General features: G+C 38.2%; 1 protein-coding gene across 1 annotated transcript; it reads right to left on the bottom strand.

Annotated features, from left to right (window-relative positions):
- Positions 1 to 4,209: 4,209 nt before the first annotated feature.
- Positions 4,210 to 5,422, bottom strand: LOC122640645 (polygalacturonase non-catalytic subunit AroGP2-like). The gene is made up of 2 exons (XM_043833870.1): positions 5,338 to 5,422; positions 4,210 to 5,231 (listed from the first exon to the last, which is right to left on the bottom strand). The coding sequence occupies exons 1-2, from the start codon at positions 5,386 to 5,388 to the stop codon at positions 4,257 to 4,259; spliced, it is 1,026 nt and encodes a 341-aa protein (XP_043689805.1). The 5' UTR covers positions 5,389 to 5,422; the 3' UTR covers positions 4,210 to 4,256.
- Positions 5,423 to 20,003: the final 14,581 nt, after the last annotated feature.

Here is a 20,003-nt window from a genome sequence, read left to right as displayed (position 1 = left end):
TAAAAAATATTTTATTCACCAAAAAAAAAATTACTCAATCTCAGATGATACTTTCGGCCGGGATCGTATCTCAAATCTTATTTAAATTAAAGAGAGAGAGGTTCTGCTATCACAATCAGGAAAGAATTTGGAGGAGAAGAGCGAAAATTATTGAGCACAAGCAATTCGAGAGGAGGAGCTGCTTGGATCTCGTATCATCAACGAAGGATCATTTCTAACTACAAGGGTGGAAGAAGATACCTATCGCCGGAGCAAGAGGTGGTCGTCGACGGAGCAGGTAGTCCTTGCTGGAGCAGCAAGTGCTCCCAAATAGGAAAGGGCAAAATTGTCTTTTCAATATAAACTAACAAAATTAGCACTCAAGGGTACGGACATAATTAAGAAATTTTTAGAGGTGATACACGTGATAGATTCAAGGAAAAATTATGTATCTCTCCCTTATACTTTGCCCTAATTACACATTCCTCCCTTTGATTTTCCTATCTTACATAAATTTTTTAAAAAATTAGTAATTCCTCCCTTGCCATTAGCATCTGGCTGTTTAGTGCTGATGTGCTGTAGTTAGATGTTTTATAATGCCCAAACTAACCTTTGATCATTGTGAGATGATCCTTTTACCCTTCTTCTTCTTCTTCCTCCTCTTGCAACTTTGTCCCCACCATGCTCCTGCAACCTCTGATTTTGACATTGAATCAAACTTTTCTGAACCCAACAATACCCTTCTTCTTCATGCTGCAATCCCACCCACCCCCACCCACCCCCACCCACATCATCATGGATAAATTCACATTTTTATTACCCTTCTTTTGGGTTATTCAGGCACAATGTGTATCTCACATAAGATTTCTCCATCAATTTCGAGATCCGGAGGTTCTGTAACTGTCCCAACTGTTGCAAGAGGTATGCTTTTATTTCATAGTCCATATTCTTCTTATCCAAACTCCCTAATACGCTCCTCCAGTTCTGAAATTGAATCAGAGGAGGAGAGATGATGAGATCGGGATCTTCTCCACCGATGATTCCGCGATTGATGCCTCCGCCCGTATTCTTATCGCTTTGCACTTCTCTGCGAATGACGACAAGAGCTTCGGACTGCAAAGAGAAACCGGGCAAGACACATGAACAACTCTCTTTTCTCTTCCAAGGGATTACATTTAAGAGCTTGATTAACATCTCAACATGCCCGTGATTGATCTGGTCATGAACATGGATATCCAAAAACTCACAGATTCAGAACCTATTTAGCTTTTTTCTGCTTTTTTGGATAGTGGGTTCAAAAATCGAAGAAGGAAGAAAAACACAAACTGAATGGATGTATGATAAAATTATTCAAATGAAAGTGGGTCTTCCTGATTCCTTGAAATTTTTATCAAATATAACCTAAATTCGTCTCATTTTGATATTTTTTGTTTTTTGTTTTGTTTTGTTTTGCCCTTCAAATGGAAGAAAATGGAACTCTAGGGATGGCGGCTTTTTGAGAACATAAAAATGGGAAAGGATTATAAGCAATGATTCCGAGTGTAGAAAAGCTTTGGAGAGAAGAGGACGAAAATTGAAGAAACTAACCTCAACTGTTACAGAAGAAATAGGGTTACTCTTTCTCCATTTCCTTCCTCTGTTTCTCCAACGAATCAGGACTCGACAACTCTTCATCATCAAACCTCCTTTCTCTGTGCCCAAAACCGGCAAAATCTCCATTGGAAACAAAAACCTTTTTTTTTTCCCTCTTGAGATCGTAAGCTATATATATGGTCTATTTCACTAGAATGAGTAGCAGATCAACAAGTCGCTGGAGTCCTGTTGTTAATCAAATTTCCAGCTACTGTAGTGATGGCGGTGGTGGTGGTGGAAATAATGGGTGTTAAGGTTGAAGATGATGAAATAGGTATCATTGTAATTCTGCTTGTGGTGTTTTAGAATAAGGGTAATATTATCTTTTCAAACCATCAACTAACCACACCCTAACACCGTCAATCATAAAGGGTCAATATATAAGGCGGGAAAACCAAGGGGAAGAACATGTAATTAAGATAAAGTACAGAGGGGCTACATAATTTTCTCAAGATTCAAACTACAGGGGTGAAAAAGTGAAAAACTGTCTTTTCAAATTTAAGATTAACACAGTAACATTCAGGGGTACGGCTGTAATTAAGAAATTTTTAAAGATGGTAAACATAATAGATTCAAACTACAGGGATAGAAAACATAATTTTTCCCAAAAAATATTATCTCAAATAATTGCTTTCATATTGGTTTTTTTCTTGATAACAACCTGAAATTAAAAGAAACTGTTTGTCCCATAAAGTTTTTAGGCAGCCATACTTAGTCGGGCTTTTGATAGATCAAAAGAATAATCTACTTCAACCGATATGCCCTTAGACATGACTATACAAAATATAAAAATTAGGGCTGCAACAGGGCAGGTTGGGTCGGGTTTTTTTAAAACCCTAACCCAATCCTGAGTCCCCTTAGTTGGGCCCAAGCTCAGACCCGGCCCAACCCTAATTTAGGGCCTGAAAAATCCAATCTTGACCTGCCCTCAGGCTGACCCTAATTGGCCATGATCATAGGGAGGGAGTAGGGAGATGCATGGGCTAGGCCAGGGAGAAAATTATCAATTTACATAAAATAACACTATAATAAAATATATTATATCACTTATTATCTTTATATATAATATATTGAGAGAAAGAACACTAATCGGTGCTGCAGCGTAGCGTGTACCGATGCCGGTGTGCCCAGGCACAACCGCATGTGAAATGACTGACACACCCCTTTGGAAAGGCGGAAAGGACCAAGGGTGCATCGATCATTTCACGTGCGGCTATTCCTTCTTGGGCGCAGGTACACGCCGCATTACAACACTAGTTAGCATTTCTTTTCCCATAATATATTATGGGCAAGAGATCTCTACTTGGTGGCATAGTCTCTACACAAGCATCTGGGCCGATGGGGGAGCACGCCTGGGTATCTACCTAGGAGGCAGAGGCATCACCTCACGGTGCCCAGTGAGAGGCATAGGAAACACCACCAAGTAGAGATCTTTTTCCCATATATTATTTAGCAAAATGTGTGTCACATAAAATAACTCTATAATAAAATATATTATATCACTTATTATCTTCATAATATATTGGGAGCGACGCAGCATGTACCTATGCACAGGCACAATTGCACTTGAAATGACTGGCCCACCACTCTGGAAAGGCGGAAAGGTCCAGGGGTGCACCGGCCATTTCACGGGTGGCAGTGCTTGCTTGGGCGCAGTGTCACATTTAAAAAAGAGGGCCAGGGGTGCACCACCCTTGTGTGTCACGTTTAAAGTTTACTATATATATATATATATATATATATATATATATATATATATATATATATATATTTTATAGTATTAACTTAAAACAGGGTTGGGCTTAGCCCGAGGCCTCAACCCTAGCCCGGCCTGACCCTAATCCAGGGCTAGAAATTTTCAGCCCTGATTCGCCCTTAGGGCCATGGTATCTCAGTCTAGGCCCTATTCGGGCTTAGGGCGGGCCAGGCGAGTTTGGGCCAACAAGACCAAACTTGCACCCCTAATAAAAATCAAATTTGGAAAAGGTGGATAATTAGCTAGAGCAGCGGGCGCTCTAGTGAAATTGATTGCAAAAGAGTGTAAATCACCATATTAAAATTACCTTTCTTGACTTGAGGAGTGAAGGGCTGGCAGAGACAAGCTCAGGTTCACGTACAAGAACCATCTTGCACATTCATGAGATGCACAGAAAGATTCCAACTTTGAAGTGGATTCCATCTGCGCGCCTCGTCTCAATGGCTTACGTCTCGTACGTAAACCTGAACCAGCCTCTTACATAGGGCTATGCCCTTCCCTAAGCATTCCTTTAGCATGTAATCCCATGTTTGTTCTTGTGCTTCGAATCACTATCTCTCCTCTCCATTCTTTGAAGTCTCATTAACGTTTCCCATTACTCTGTCTTGTAGGGCAAAAAGAAGAAGGTAAAATATTATGTCAAATAATTACTTTTGTATGAGTTTTTTTTCTAGATGACTAAGAATGTCTAGCTAAAACTTTGTGGGAAAAAAATTTGCTTTTCATTTCAGATTCTTATCTATTATGTTGGACAATTGAAGAACAAACTATATTGAAACTTGGAAGAAATAAAATGAAGGTAAAAAAAAAGGTCATTATTTATCCTTAAAATATCATTAGCAGTTACATGTAACACATATCATAGAACTATCAAATCTTCAAATGCTTCTCAATCTAGAGTTTTTGTCCAGACCACTCCATTCTTGTTTATCCAATGACACACTTCAATTAGGCCTGGACCAAAACCCAACAACTTGAAAGCAAGATGGTTTGGATTCCAAGTTGATGTATCATAATGGCATGCCATGATTGCATGATTCACCTTCTTCCGAGCATGTATATCAACTGCATATATTTTTACTGTTTTTAAAATATGACAATAGTAGACTTGAAATGGGAATGGTTGACTATGACATAAGGCTGGTGGTTCGGAGAGGTTTCCATATATTAGTTTCATAGCTCCAATTGTAACATTCTCATAGGATCCTTCAACGTTCTCAGTACTCCATATGTGTACATGGTGCCCTAATTTCTCGACAACAAAATCGATGAGATCCTCGGCGGAAGTCGCACAGGTGCACTGTTCGCCACAAATGCAGCTTTTCTCACATATCTTGAGGGTGTCTTGAATATACTCATCCATGTTTGAATTATCCATCACACCAAAAATCTTCTTCAATTCCTTGATGTGTGTAAAAGAAAATGGGATTTTTGAAGCTAAAGGACGCGGCAAAAATGATTTATAAGACAATGGGTCCCTTAGATCAGGTATAGACATGAAATTTCCCTCTTTCACCATTGACTCCCGGAAAAATAGCAATCCCCCTTGGCTGGCAATCGATAATGGTGTTTTGTTTGGAAGGCCTTCATATGTCATTTTGAGATTCTTCCATTGGATTATTGGTGGCAGGGTTTTGTCATAGATTGTCTTCTTCATCAATGCATTTGTAGAGCAAGCAACATTAGCCTGCATACAGAATGAACGCAGGTGGAAAGCCAATTCATTTTCCTCTATAAGTTTCATAAACATTATCACCTGATGGAGACTTAAGGGAGAAGCCTTTGCAACAAACCAATGTGGAGGGTGTGGAAGACCAATATGCTCTTCCCAATATTGTAAGAAGGCATTTTCAGCTTGAGAATCCTGCAATTGTTATGAGAAAAATAACAACCAAATAAAAAAGTTGAATTAGGAACAAGTAATAGCCACTTTGAAATGATTGATAATGGAAAATCTTCATATTTCTTACACTAACGTACGCTACTATTAGAAGTCCAAGCAAAAGAATAGGGTGCGTCATGGTGAAACTAAAACAGAGAGAAAATAAATTGGGTTTGTTTCATGGAGGGGGTCTTTGAATTTATATGAAGGGGAAATTCAATAATATCAACAAATAAAAAAGGGGGGGGGGAGTTTTTGTTAGTCCCTTAAATGGCTAAACGTATTTTATACCAAAATTACCCCTTAATTTAGGGTAATTCTCATAAGGGAGAGGGTTGGGTATGACATCAGCTTTCAGTAAACTAGCAGAATACATCAATCATAGAGCTGGACGAAGGAGGGCAAGTGGGTCTTTTTCAAAAGAGGAGAGAGGATGACATATGCTAGAAACCTGGCAGCATGCCCAACCATTTTCCTTCTTGTTTAATTAGTATTATGTTTTATTTGGCTTGGTCTTCCTGTAAAGCTTAACCATCATTGTCAAAGATATGGCTTTAATAAGTTAAGGTAAAAAGCTGAATCCGACTCCATGGTGCCCACCAATGTGTCATCCTGTCTCCTCTTCCATTTGAAAAGAACCCCTTACCCCTTATGTCCATCTCTATGATTGGTGTATAACGTTAGTTTACCAAAAGCTGGCAGCATGTCCAACCCTCTCCCATAAGTTAGTTAATTGTGGAGAGAACCAAACCCATAGGGTTTTCCACTTCTACCGGGAAGACGTACCCTGCAGTCAAACAAAAGCTACCGTTAAATGTACCGCCAAAGAATTCCAATGCCTTTCCATTCAAATAGTTGAGAGAGAAAACTCAGCCATATAGTAAGTCAGTACTACCAGTTTCAGCATGAGTTGTAAAGAGATCAGATTTCCTTTGGTCATGGTTGAACCCTCCCGCTACAGATCGCCCACAAATTCTTCAAAGGCGATGTCTGAGGATATCAAAATCACTAGACACCGATTGTGTTAGTTAGCTGTGATTTTCAGGAATAAATTGATACCTTTGCCTCGGACTGTTAATTTGGTTTGCTGATAGCAGAAGTGATGAAAAGAAAGATTCAAGGGGTAATTGTGGTATTCAAAATAGTCTGAGCGAGCAAGGGGAGTAATTTGATGGAGGTATGGCTAATGATGAAGGGACTTTTCCCCTATATTTGGAGTTGTTATTCTGCTAACCTCACTCTCAGATAATTTTTAACAGTGCTTCAAACAAATTTTAAAGTGCTAATAAAACACAAGGAAAAGTCAATTGATCCGAAAGATCAGTTTGCTTGATTTGTAAAGGGTCCTCCTATATAGCTGAAGGAATAAAGTACTCTGCATCGGGCATAGGGTGCGTCCAGACATCTGGGGGTGGGTGAATGATCGATCCGTGAATGCCCACAATTTCATTTCTGTCCTGCTTCGTGTGTCTGGATGCTGCCTGCGCCTAGATGTGCTCCTGGACAGAGAACATGCTCCCATAGCTGAATTAGTTTTGTCACATAAAATTGTGATGTGATAGTTTCAACAATTACATAATGGAGTACAGTTTGGATCAGCCACTTGTCAATTTCAAAGGTAAATTGAATCTTATTCTCCTTATATAGGAGGTTTCTTTTTTCATTTTTTTAGCCATATGATTGTTTTAACTATTTCTACAAAAGTTTTGACTTTCTCACGAAACATTTAATGCCTTGTTTTGTCACGTGGTAAAATTCAATATATCCGAAAACTGACATTTAAGTAGGGTATCCAGACCCTACCTGCACAAAAATTTAGGCCTCAATTGATTTGCCACATAGCAGATATTTGAGTGATGATAGAGGAAACTATTGGTCTAATAAGGCAACTCATGAGTTTTTATTTTTTGGTAGAAATGAGTTAGGAGTACGCACTTAAATTTTATGGAAATCTCCGCATGATCATCCATCCATTTACCCACTCTGCTTCATCACAAAAATTGGTTGACGACTTATCTTTGACAAAATTGGTGCAACTAGTGAAAGTGCAATGGTAGAAGCCCTATCACAGTGGGCAATACAATAGAGATAGAGCCTGAAATTTTATTTTATTTTTTTAAATGTTTTAACACATGGCTAATCCGAAGTGTGATCTTTCCACATTGGCTCCATTTGTTTCGGCAAAATTTTACACGACAAATTTTACTTCGTAAATACAAATAAAATTTGGGTTTTTACCATTACCACCCCAAAAACTTTACTATCTACCATTACCCCCAAAACTTTGAAACAATCATTTACCCCCGTGCTGCATACTAATAACCAACGGCCCCCAGTTAAGGACTAACGGTGGAGGTTAGTCGTGAGGGTTTGCGTTGTCACGATTTTATTAGGACCAAAATACCCTTAGTAGTGAAATAAACCATTGTCACGCATTTGTTAGGACTAAAATGCCCTTAGTAGTGAAATAAACCCTTGTTCAAAGGATATCTTCACTTTCTCTTCACCTCATCCTCTTCACTTCATCCTCTTCGATTGACTGCTGCAAACCGGAGGAAGAAGAAGAACTTCGCTCAGCCCTCTTCTCGGCCACCATTTCTTCCACCATATAGAGAGGTGCCACCGTTAAAGGAAAAACGCAGTTGATTGCTCTCTCGAGAAGGGAAGAGAGAAGTGAAACCGGAGGAAGAAGAAGAACTTATCTCACCCTCTTCTCGGCCACGATTTTAGCCCTCTCTGGTTTAACTATCTCCATCGTCTCGGGTGACATTGCAATTTCCGCGAAGTTAAGGTAATACATTCATGTCTTCTTCTCCTTATTTTCTCTCTTCGATTAGGGCATAAAATCACAATGTCTTGTCTTTGTGCCCTTTTGATATTTGTGTAAATGAAATTACCCAGCCCATCTAATTAGTCTTCTACTCCCGGTATCATTGTCCTTGTTTTTATTAATGAGAAATTGAAAACACTTCTTAATGGTTTTCTCTTCCGAACCCTACCATGAAGATAGTGATTTTTAAAGTATTAGACATTCGGCACACTTTAAATTGAAGGCATTGTTAGGATGCATACTTACTGGGAATTCATGCGACTCCATCAATATTAGTTGAGCTAACAAATGTATTTATCTCCACCATTGGGTGCGAGAAGAAGTCCCATGCTTAAGATACAAACTCATTAGTAAACAAATTTACACGATCAAATGTTATACAACTGAAGCTTCTTTACAATTTCATTAGCACTAGTGAAGAATAAAGCCGATTTTCTGGAAAGATGGTCTCCTTGGTGAGGGACACGAATGGGAAAATCCCTTGATGCCTTCAATGGATGAGTTAAGGGCATCAGAGATAGTTTCATCAACCTAGTATACAAGCTCATAACTAGTTTTCTCCTTAAATACCTTGATGCTGAGCTGTTGGTGGATGGATCATTACTTTTTGGATTGTCAGGTTATTGTAACTAGACTTGTCTAAGGAATCAAAAACTACATCAATTACACTTAAACCCCGATACTCAAGGTAAGTCGCATTCTACACAAATAGAAAGCAAACAACAATTTTATCACACCTAAAGTAAAAGTAAATGAGGGATGGAAGTAACCCCCACACTATTGCAGGAATGGTATACATACAAGATAGTAGAACCCATCTCTCAAGCTAAATACTAAAATGAAAAGCATCATCTCGTAGATGATTCCCACAATTTTATCTAACTTTATTGTTGTGTTTCCCATCTGAACATCCAAAACAAAAATGTTCTGCAGGTAAGATGTCATCTCGGGAGTGTGAATAGCGGTGTGCAAGGTGGGTGAGGTTCCAAAACATGGAATGTTATTGCCGGAGGAGATCTTGTGTGAGGATATCGAGTCAATGAACAACCCGGATAGGCTGTATTATATTTGTTTCAACAGAGATAATGGTGGTTGTAGATTCTTCATGGGCGTACCCATTGGTGAAACAAGCCAATCTGTGCATGCTAGTGATGCACCAAACAATGAGGGTGAAATAGAGCAGCAGAGAAGTGAAGAGATTGGCGTCAATATTAGATTGAATCTGTGGAGAAGATCGTAGCAAGAATGAAGATCACAAATCAAGTATTAATAGTTCGATTGTATTGTCTGTATTTGGAACGTAGTGATTTAAGTCCAGGGAATATCAAAGTCATTTTGTTGAAGTCTATTTTGGTTAGTCTTGGGTTGTAATCATGGATGTTTTTTAGTTTTGGGTTGTAATGATGGATGTTAATTATGGTTGAATATTGTAGCAAAGTAGCATCTTGTCAAATGTTCTCTGTTATTAGAATATGTAGTAAAGTAGCATCTTGTGTAGTAAAGTTGCATCTTGTGAACTTCTTCCTGACCATTTTGCCCACTTTAATGTCATGAGAATCAAAAGATCAGCCCCGATGGAAGTGCATTGTGCTAATGATTTAAAGAGGGGCTGCAAAAGAGGGAATATGCCTCAACTTTGATCAAGCAAAAGAACAAAGTGCGATGAATCACTACCACTAACGTAGGAAGTAAATTTCAAGTTTTTAAGAGTATAAACAAATAAGGTGGAATGAATACAAAACAATAGAATAGGAAATGTGTTCTGCAAATACACATTTTTCGGTCAAAGATGGATCAACCTAGAAAATGCATTGTTGCCGCAACAACAACCTGGAAAAATGCATTGTTGCATGAAATCTGTTTCACAAAGATGTGAAATCTCATGTCCATAGCCTCAAATCGTTTGGAAATTTTCTCGCAGATTTTTCTTCTTGCAATTAATCCAAATCTGTTCATATATAGATGGGCGACCCATATACAAGCAAGACCTTTTGCTTTGAAGGTTCCTTATCGAAGGAACTGTAGTCGTATTCGTCATATGTGCAACTTCCCTCTTTCGCTTTGATAAAACAATAGATCTAACAGAAAAAAAGTGTAAAGGCGGAAAAATGTTCTCGGGAGGGTTAAAAAATAAGTAATTATAGTCCCTCTAAAAAAACATGAAAATCAACAGCTCAATTCATGATTGTCCTTGAACAAAAAATAAAAAACAGCACAAAGAACCTCAAACACGAGATTCACAAATAAAGTTACTGAAAATCAAGTCCAAAGGGCGGGATAGCGTCAAGCCCCAAATAAGTCAAGAACCCCGTAGGAGTACATGTAAATAGTCTCTCTAAAAGTCACAATGAAATTACAAAGACTCATTGTACTTAAAAATGTTACAAACAACCTATGACCCGCACCTTAATACCAGCCCAACCCCAAGACATAATTGTAAATCTAAAGACATGGTTGCAACATCTCATTGAAGTTGGCTCATCGCTCAAGATCACCTCACCATACCTACAAGTGATGAAACAAATTCCAAGTGACCAACTATACTTAAGTAAATGTTAAATGTTTATTTTAAACAAATCAAGTTAATCAAGTTTTACACCCCATTGATAATTAGTAGGACTCATACCATTATTGTTGAGGGTTTGCTCTTCCGAATGCTATAACCTTTGCGGACTTGGCAGCCATTTTTCCCTTCACCTTCTCTTGTGCACACACAATGTCCGGGTTGTAGTAGATTGCTTGTGAGGACCTCTGTGAGGACCTGGTTATCCTCTGTGTAGAGGTAGCATCATCATCCCTGTTGTTTCTCTTTCTCTAAAAAAGACAAGAACAAAAACATTACATTCTACATAGTTTTATCATGCAAAACTAAATATGACATTGAGTATGTTATCATGCCATACCTTAGGAGCACTGCGAGAAGTGGATGGTCTCTTGTCTTTATACTTGCAAGTCCTCTTGTTATGATCAGTACCTCCACAGAGTTGACATTTGATACTCCTTCTCTTCTTCCTTGAATTGCATGGGGTTGCCTCATCCGGTTCTCTTCTCCTACTCATACGAGGTCTACCAATCCCTCTCTTTAATATTGGAGGAAGCAAGTCGGTCTCTTGCAGTACTAAGATCACTCATTGGGTAAATGATTTCTTGATAGGCCATTAAATATCTTTCTGTCTGTAAGTGGATCACAATAGTCCTCTAAAGTTCCCCTATAATTTGGAATGCAAACTCCAACATGTTTACAAGGTAACCCCGTTGCTACCCACACCCCACACTCACAAGTTGACTCAGTCATGTTAACAACATATCTTAGGCCAGATCCATCTTGTATCTCAAACATCTCTCTACTGCTGAAATGGGTACACGATGCCTCATACCCTTCTCATCGCCTCCGCCTCACAAATTGTTGGAGTCACCTTGTGACACCGGTTAAGCCACTCTCATACCTTTTATGTAACCTTTTCATCATCTTCACTCTAAGATCATCCACCAAAGTAAGGATAGGCTTACTCCTCAAGGGTCCTACCAGTGATTGAATGACTCAAGATGCTTGTTGGTGATGTGGTCACTTTTGGCTCTATGATCAAAAGCATGTCTTGCCCACATCGGTATTGGTGTCTTCATCAACCAATCATAGGCCCCTTCATTATCTTCCTTCATTTCATTCATAGCTTTTTGGAATCCATAGGCATTATATGATTTGCATGCAACCCAGAACGACTCCTCGGTTGAATTGCACTACCCCATCGTGACTTGAAGTTATTGTATAGGTGTCTGCAGAATGCCTATGGTGTGCCTTAGGGAATAATTTTGCAATAGCTTCAATAAGACCCTATATATGAAAAGAATATTCACTAGTCAAAAACCTAAATATCATGCCATAAAATCACAAATATAATGTCAATGATATTAGTCATACCTTCGTTTATCTGTCATAAATGTATATGGAAGTCCTGTAGGTGTGACTGCACCTATGGCATCACGTAAGCAACTGAGAAAGAATAACCAACTGTCAGTGGATTCATTCTCAAGCACACCGTAAGCAACTGGATACATGCCATTGTTTCCATCCATTGAAACAGCAGATACAAGAACTCCCCCATATATTCCCTTCAAATGACATCCATCAAGGCCCAAGAATGGCCTGCATCCCTTCAAAAACCTTGAACACAAGCATTAAAACATACAAACAAACGCCTGAATTGACGATCTACTCTGTATTCATCTCCGAATAATTCACTCTCTACCAGTCCATGTTGGAATCCATTCTGATATTCTATCGCTACTTGGTTCCCAACATTTGCTCTCATTATCCCGTCGCATAACTTTCCAGTCTCCTAAATGCTTTTTATGACTTGAACTATCTTCCCTAGGGCAATCCATTTAGCCCTATACAATTGCATATTGCAGGTGTCCAATGAATACTGATCACTCAACAGCTTGTTCCATGGTTTTGACTCATATCTGGGTCCGATCTAATTTTGGACCCAATCTTTCCTGCTATCCAACGTGCACTTACTCCCTCATTTCTAACCAATTTCACACATGTGTGAGTGGGAGTAAATGTCTTGATAGCAAATGTAATGCCATCTTTTAAACGTGAAGCATATATCTTCCATGGACACCCTTTTCCTGCACAAATTGCACTCACCTTTTTGCCCTCATTTTTTATCTTCAATGTCTTAAAACATTCTTGCACTTCATAATCCTTCAAAACTTCTCCGAAGTGCTGCCCATTCTGAACAATTGTCCAACTGTCAAAATGGATCCTATTGCTTGGATCCTCGGTATCGATCGAGTATCATAATCCTCTTCCTCACCATTTGATCCCTCTTTACTTGTTCTCTTCCTTTTCGCATCACTTCCAAATTCTTCATAGTCTTCATCACAACTCTCTCAGCTTACTAAATCATCGATTCTGCACTACATAATCGAGAATCGATGTGTCATTGTTCACTTCCTGTTCCTCACCCTCAAGTACCCTGCTAGCGATGGATTGGTTGGATCGAGATGATGGAATGATTGCATCATTACTTCCCAAATCTATAATGGTAGTAGTAGTTGTAGTAGATCTCACAATACTAGCACTCCTACACCTACTAGACATACCAACTTCAGTAAAAGCAACCCCACTATCATGCATAATGCGAACTCCTATTGTCAAATGTGACTCGGTTATGAGATGCACTAGTTGACCCAAGAACAAGTATCGATCGCTATTATGCATCAAAATAGCACCACCCTTCGAACATTCATGTCACCATCCCTTTGAATATTTCTACCACCATCCCTTTGAGGATTACGAGGCCACCCCTTCTTATATTAGCTTTTGGCCTAGTACTTGTAGACATATTAGTAAGGGGAATAGTGGATATGGTGCTCCAATCTCTGGTCTATTTCTTGCAGATCACCCACAAACTTGACATGGTGTCCATTGATGGTAACAAGATCGTGTTGTTACCAACTTGGACATTGTAGACATACATGTGGATACAATCCACCCGAGTACCAAGCATGTCTACCATTTCCATCACATCTTTATCTCTGCTTCACTACCATATCTTTCATCTTGTCAACTCGTCATATATTTGACATTGAAGTCCAGATCTCCCTTTGGGAACAGACTCAAAAGTGAATTATATATGTCGATATCATATCTAGGTAACCAAATCGTTCAACATCAATAATCTTTGTAAATGTCCCTTGAAGATAGTGGTACGTACTTTCAGCTTGTTGTCATCTTGAAGATTATAGACTGCTTTGGCTGCATGGTTATGGATTTTATAGAACAGTGGGAGAAACATCACATATGTCAAGAACAGTCATTAAAATTCAAGTTTGACAAATTACATCCAAGTATCAATATAAAACTTAACAAAAAATCAGTCACATGATGTGAAGCTTATTAATGTGACATCTTTTAATAACTCGGGACCAAAAAAGAAAATATTAAAAAGATGAAGTAACATGGTTGGACTTCCATTTGATGAGCTATTATGAGTGAAAGATATGCTGCAAGCATCTTGTAGAAATTGGAGTACTTTCATGAGTGGTTATATTGAACATGCATGAAAGAATGGCTCATGCTTTGGGAATGACACATTAATAGGGAAAATATGAGATCTCAAAGGCAACCAACCAACCAAGCCCTCTATGGGCCACATATGCATGGAAACTAAAAGATAAAGGTTTTGCAAGTAAGGTAAGGGGAGAAGGCAATCGAAGGTGATGTAGATGGTTCACTATAAAGAGTCAAGGACTGCCCCATAAGATTCTCTGGGTTTGTTCCCCTTGGAACCATATGAAAAGGAAAGCATCCATCCTTGTGCTTTAATTGAAGGTTACTATAGCTATTGCATACCCCACAACCATCCCTAAAACAAGACAAACCCCAACACTTTGATAGAACTACTTGTGGAACTCTAGAAAAGAAAGTTATGAGCCTCCAAAAGTTCAAAGTTTCGTTGCTAATGCATATTAATGCAGAGAACACCAGCCTAGAGACAATGAATACAATTGCTTGATCTATTCACATCAGCCCGCACAGCAGAAAGGTAATCTTGACCACTCTCTACATTTTATATTACATTTTAATAAATGAAGAAAATTGTTACATATCTACACCGGAAAAATAAGTTACTTTGGTTTTTTTGGATGAGGCATAATTAAAACCTGAATATACCCATGATTTTTTATGGATTTAAAGCACAAATGCAAATCTCTCCCACTTGGTGAGGAAGACTAGATATTGAATTCTTTAGCCACAGTTGAGATTCTACTAATTCTCACTCTCACCTTGCCAAAATTTTGGACATTATTGGATCAACTAGGGTGCTCTTGTTTCAAAGAGCTCGGACGTAGCTTTGACGGAGACCCAAAATCAGTTGGTGGTGGGAAGGGGTTGAAAGCTATACTTGGTGGACTAGAGGAACTTTGGGATCAATCACGAGACACGAGGAATACAATCTCAACCGAGTTTAAGCAAAGCTTAATGGAGCTTAACATTTGAATCTAATCACACCCAATGTATAATGTGTATTAGTTGTCCGTTGGCTCTCAATTTTGTCGTTGTTGCCCTAATTCTTTTTTTATATTTTTATTTAATGTTTGTAAATGTTCATGTATTTGTGGGAAGCCATGAAGAGGAAAATGAGGTTTTCTAAATGTTCATCGGTGGATATATATCTGGTTCATTGGAAATGCAGGAGGGCAAGAGGGGGAGGGGGAGGGAAGGAAATAGAAATTTGTATTCTTTGCATATTGTATATACCATCAACTTCTCTTAATGTAGTTGCACCCTCTTTAAGCTTTCATTGAAGACACTACATTTTAGGCAAATGGTTTTAGTTGAGAATCGAAGGTTAAGATGTTGACAAACAAGCTATGACTCAGGATCTCTATCTACAACAAATTGACAGATATCGTTCCCTATCCATACCCATCTCCCAATCCCCATTACCCTCCTCCTCGTCCTCGTCCTCCTCCCACTCCCCCTTTTTCCGATGACGCGGCTTATGATGCAGAGACATGGTAGCAACAAATTGACAGAATCTTTTCAAAAATTCAAAATGAATAGAAATTTGAGTCGAAAAACCTTAGTTCTTAGCGAGTTTGAGCCGAAAAATATACCTTTGTGCCCTTTCTCGGTTCTCTTTGCGCTTCTTAGAGAGCAATCAACTCGCATTTTTCCTTCCTCTCCGCTCCGAGAGAGCTTTAACGTGGCACCTCTCTATACGGTGGAAGAAATGGTGGCCTCGAGAAGAGGGTTGAGCCGAAGTTCTTCTTCTTCCTCTCGGTTTGCTGCAGCAGCTGAATCGAAGAGGATGAAGTGAAGCGGATGAGGTGAAGAGAAAGTGAAGGTATTCTTTGAACTAGGTTTATTTCACTACTAAGGGCATTTTAGTCCTAACAAATGCGACAATGGTTTATTTCACTACTAAGGGTATTTTGGTCCTAATAAAATCGTGACAACGGCAAACCCTCACAACTAACCTCCATCAGTTAGTCCGTAATGCGGGGCGATTGGTTATTAGTATGCACGGGGGGTATTAGTTGTTTCAAAGTTTTTGGGGGTAATGGTAGATAGTAAAGTTTTTGGGGTGGTAATGGTAAAACACCCATAAAATTTTATATGTTGAAATTTTTTTTAATGTTTATTTCCACCAAAAAAACAAATATTGGAACACTTTTCAATATTTAAAATTTTACATCTAAATTTTTTTAAGTGAATTTTCAAGTAAAATTTTACACTGAAACAAATGGAGCCTGAAGGACAATTGGGTGTAAATCCATTATTGAACTAGCACTTAAATTTGTGCGATAATCAAGTTTTTTTTTTTTTGTGGGTAACGGTGTGATAATTAAGTAGGCTCACTATAGAGGTGGGGAAAGGTCGGGTAATGGTTTTATCTTTCTCCAAGGCATCTCAACTCTATGTCCAACTCTATCCTAAACAAAATTCACATTTTACTCTAACTACTGGAGCACCTATCCACCCAAGAAAGGGATTTTACTATCTAAAAAAGTTTCTAAGGAAGACATAGATAACAACCAAATTATGAAATTCACTTTTATAATTACTCTCCTTGGAACAATAGCATATGACAAATATAATCCGAAATTCTATAAACTAAACCAGTATATCCAGCCCAAAATGGTAATTGCAAATGGAACAAGGAAAGGTGACAAAGAAAAGCACGTTCAACGAAAGGGACCCAAACCTTCCCTTTAAAAAAAAGATATATATTGATCACTTAATTCCTCAAATTCCTAACTTACCAAAAATTGGGATGTTAGAAATTTTCTGAAACAAAAACATCAACTAAAAAGTTGATGTCATGCTGAAGCTTTATCTAGTGAAGAAGACATCTATTTGGTGAAGAACCTAAGCCATACGTTTTCGAGGTCAGAATGACATCTCATGTGATTGGCTGTAGCACCAATTCAAACTTCTACTCTAGGAACCAACTTCTGAGACTATTCAGGTCATGATGCATGACTATGGAAGGATGATGTAATCCTTTGCTAGATATGACAAACTCGGATCGGAAGAGAATAATAATTACAAGAGCGAAATCTCAATTCTGGGCAGATTCGTACTGGTGTAGTAAAATGAGGATATCTTCCAGTATATATTTTGGTTTAAGGTGATTTCAATTGTATATGAAAGCTAATAGACAAGGATAAAACCTTTATACTTTGAGTTTTCTGAAATTATGAATAGAAGAGGGTGACATGTGACCGTCAAGTGGAGTTCACGGCACAGATCTGAATTTGGAAAACTTATAGAATGATTTCTCAAACTTGGTGTGCAATATAGAAATGAACAAGGGATGTTATGTTGGGTTTGGATTGGAAAGGATGATATAAATGTAACAAAAATATCATAAAATGAGAGAAAAATATAGGGGATAGGTATGGATGATTGTCAAAGGGCATGACAACGTTGGACAATAACCTTCATCAATACCCCAACAACTTTGCGTGTTTTGGGAAACACAAGAAGTGAGATTCGGCTGAGACATAACACATATCAAATCTGTTGAATGTGGGGCAGTTGACACATCATAGGGTGAACAAAATTTTTGTTGCTTTTCTTTAAAGAGGGGCTCATTTGCTTCGTGCAAATCAGTCACAACAACTTCAGTACCAAAATTGCCTAACAATTCACACATAACATCATTCTCATATACAACATTCCATAAGTCCTTCAAAGTAAGCAGAGTAAAAGATGTGCTATTAGGCATAGGGGTCTTAAGTGGTTCCATAAAGGGTGCCAATACAATCTTTCTCCCCTCATACTCAAATGACTATGTATTGTGGTATCCATCATGGATTGCTTTTCTATTAAGCTTCCATAGTTGACTAAGAATCAAATAACTTGCATCCATCGGAACTACATCACATCGTACTTCTTCATAATATGTAGAAGCAATAGAGAAAGAAATCAAACATTGTTTTGAGAGAATTACCTCAACACCTTTCTTGGCCCATGTAACTTTGTAAGGTGTAAGGAGTTCGTTCATCTCTAATTGCAATTTTTGCACCGCTACTTCTGAAATAATATTCCTATTGCAATCGGAGTTGATAATGAGTCAACAAATCTTTCCGGAGATAATGCACGCCGAATGAAACATATTGTGTAGTAGATGGTCTTCTCTCTTCCAAAACTCTGAAACCAAATGATGTAACCCTTTGTTAGGTTAGACAAACTTGGATCAGAAGAGAATAATAACTACAAGAGCGTAATCTCAATTCTAGGCATATTCGCACTGTTACAGTAAAATGAGGATAACTTCTAGTATATAATTTGGATTAAGGTGATTCCAATTGTATATGAAAACTAACAGATAGGACTAAAACATTTATACTTGAACAAATTACATTCACTCCCTGGTCTTTGAAACAATAACAAAACACCCCCCAGTTTCACCTTTTTCAAGTGACCCCCTAATGGCTCATGGTGTTAGTAAACTGTTAGTTTTGAAAGCAAAAAGATGGTTTTACCCTTTTAATTTAGTGACTTATTTTAAATTTCCATTTTACCCTTATTCTCATTCTTCTCCTCCTAACCCCTAAATCGAGTTAGGGTTTTGTTACACATAAATTCTGTTGATTTGTAGAAGACCACACCTTCTCTGGTGGAGTTCCTCTGGCCCTAGCACCCTCCGACAAAGGTAAGTTTCGGTGATTATTTGCATTTTATTATTCCCCCTCTCTCTCTCTTCCTATTGCTGAGTCAAGTTCACATCGTTCTTTCTTGAGCTTCTACCATCGTTTAACTGAGCTTTATCCATATTTTCTGTTTTCCCAAGTCCCAATCGGCCATGTCCAAATGCATTAGATGCATGGACTCTCTTGTGTCAATTTTTCTCCCAGATTCCACTTTGGGTACAGTCTTCCTGTGAGCTTTTTTGGGCAGTAATGTGGCAAATGTGGATATGATTTGAAATTAACTTTGCATAATATCTTGTCGAGCCCATTTAATTCCTATGTGTTCAGACAATCCTTTAAAGTTCCACATGGTGGCTACTTTGTGCTTAGCTAGAAAGAAAGGAATCTTAAGTACTTCTCATCTTTGATTGAGGGTCGAAATGTTCAGGAAATGATGAATTTTCTTGAATTCTCTATTTTGGGATTTCTGGATGAAGTATGCACCTGATTTTTTATAGTTTATTGTTGGCTAGACATAAGATCAAATTCACCAACACAATGTTTTTACTGGCTAAAACCTCCTGGTGATGATCCTTTGAAACTGAATAATCACGAGCAAGGAAGAATTGTGTAAATTGTGGGGCCATTATAAGGACTTTCATGTTGTTGGGTACTCTCTAGATTCTCTTGTTGTTGCAGTGGCTTAAGAAGGGAAATGCTGAAATTTCAATGAGTGTCATTTCAAGGAATTGAAATATTTGGGATGGAGATATTTTGAAATACCTGCCAAGGCATCTTTTTTGAGGAAAAATCTAGGCATCTAATATGGATCAGATCTCCTCATTGAATTGTTATCAACATATGACATTTTCTATATTTTAATTTTTTTGCTAGTTCTACATTTTTTTTTTTATCTCTTTTGAATTGTTTATTAGTTCTACATATGACATTTTTCATGTTTGTTTTTTTAGGAAAAAATGTTAACATCAAGTGTGAATGAGAGCAACCAAGGTTCAACATTGTATTTGAACATACAATGTAGATGTAAAAGAAGGGCATTAGTGAGAATATCAGAGTCTACACAAAACAAGAACAAGTTGTACTACTGCTGCAAAGATGTACCTAATGGATGTGGATTCTTCAAATGATGTGACCCAATAAATGCACCACCACCACTACCACCAACAGTATTGGCCACACCTGGAGACCATCTACATGAGGTTGTAGATGAAAGAAGTCAAGAAGATCGACAGAGTAGGCAAGAGATGCAT

Source organism: Telopea speciosissima, chromosome 9 (genome assembly GCF_018873765.1).
Source record: "Telopea speciosissima isolate NSW1024214 ecotype Mountain lineage chromosome 9, Tspe_v1, whole genome shotgun sequence".
Lineage (NCBI taxonomy): Eukaryota > Viridiplantae > Streptophyta > Magnoliopsida > Proteales > Proteaceae > Telopea > Telopea speciosissima.
The sequence above is the reverse complement of the archived record's forward strand: the minus strand, read 5'-3'. Positions and strand labels throughout refer to the sequence as shown.

What these genes read in the sequence shown, in the direction of transcription:
- LOC122640645 (XM_043833870.1), bottom strand. Translation starts at nt 5,388, where the DNA reads ATGACGCACCCTATTCTTTTGCTTGGACTTCTAATAGTAGCGTACGTT. An exon ending in TAATAGTAGCGTACGTTAGT is followed by an intron (nt 5,232 to 5,337) that starts GTAAGAAATATG and finishes TAACAATTGCAG; the next exon opens with GATTCTCAAGCTGAAAATGC.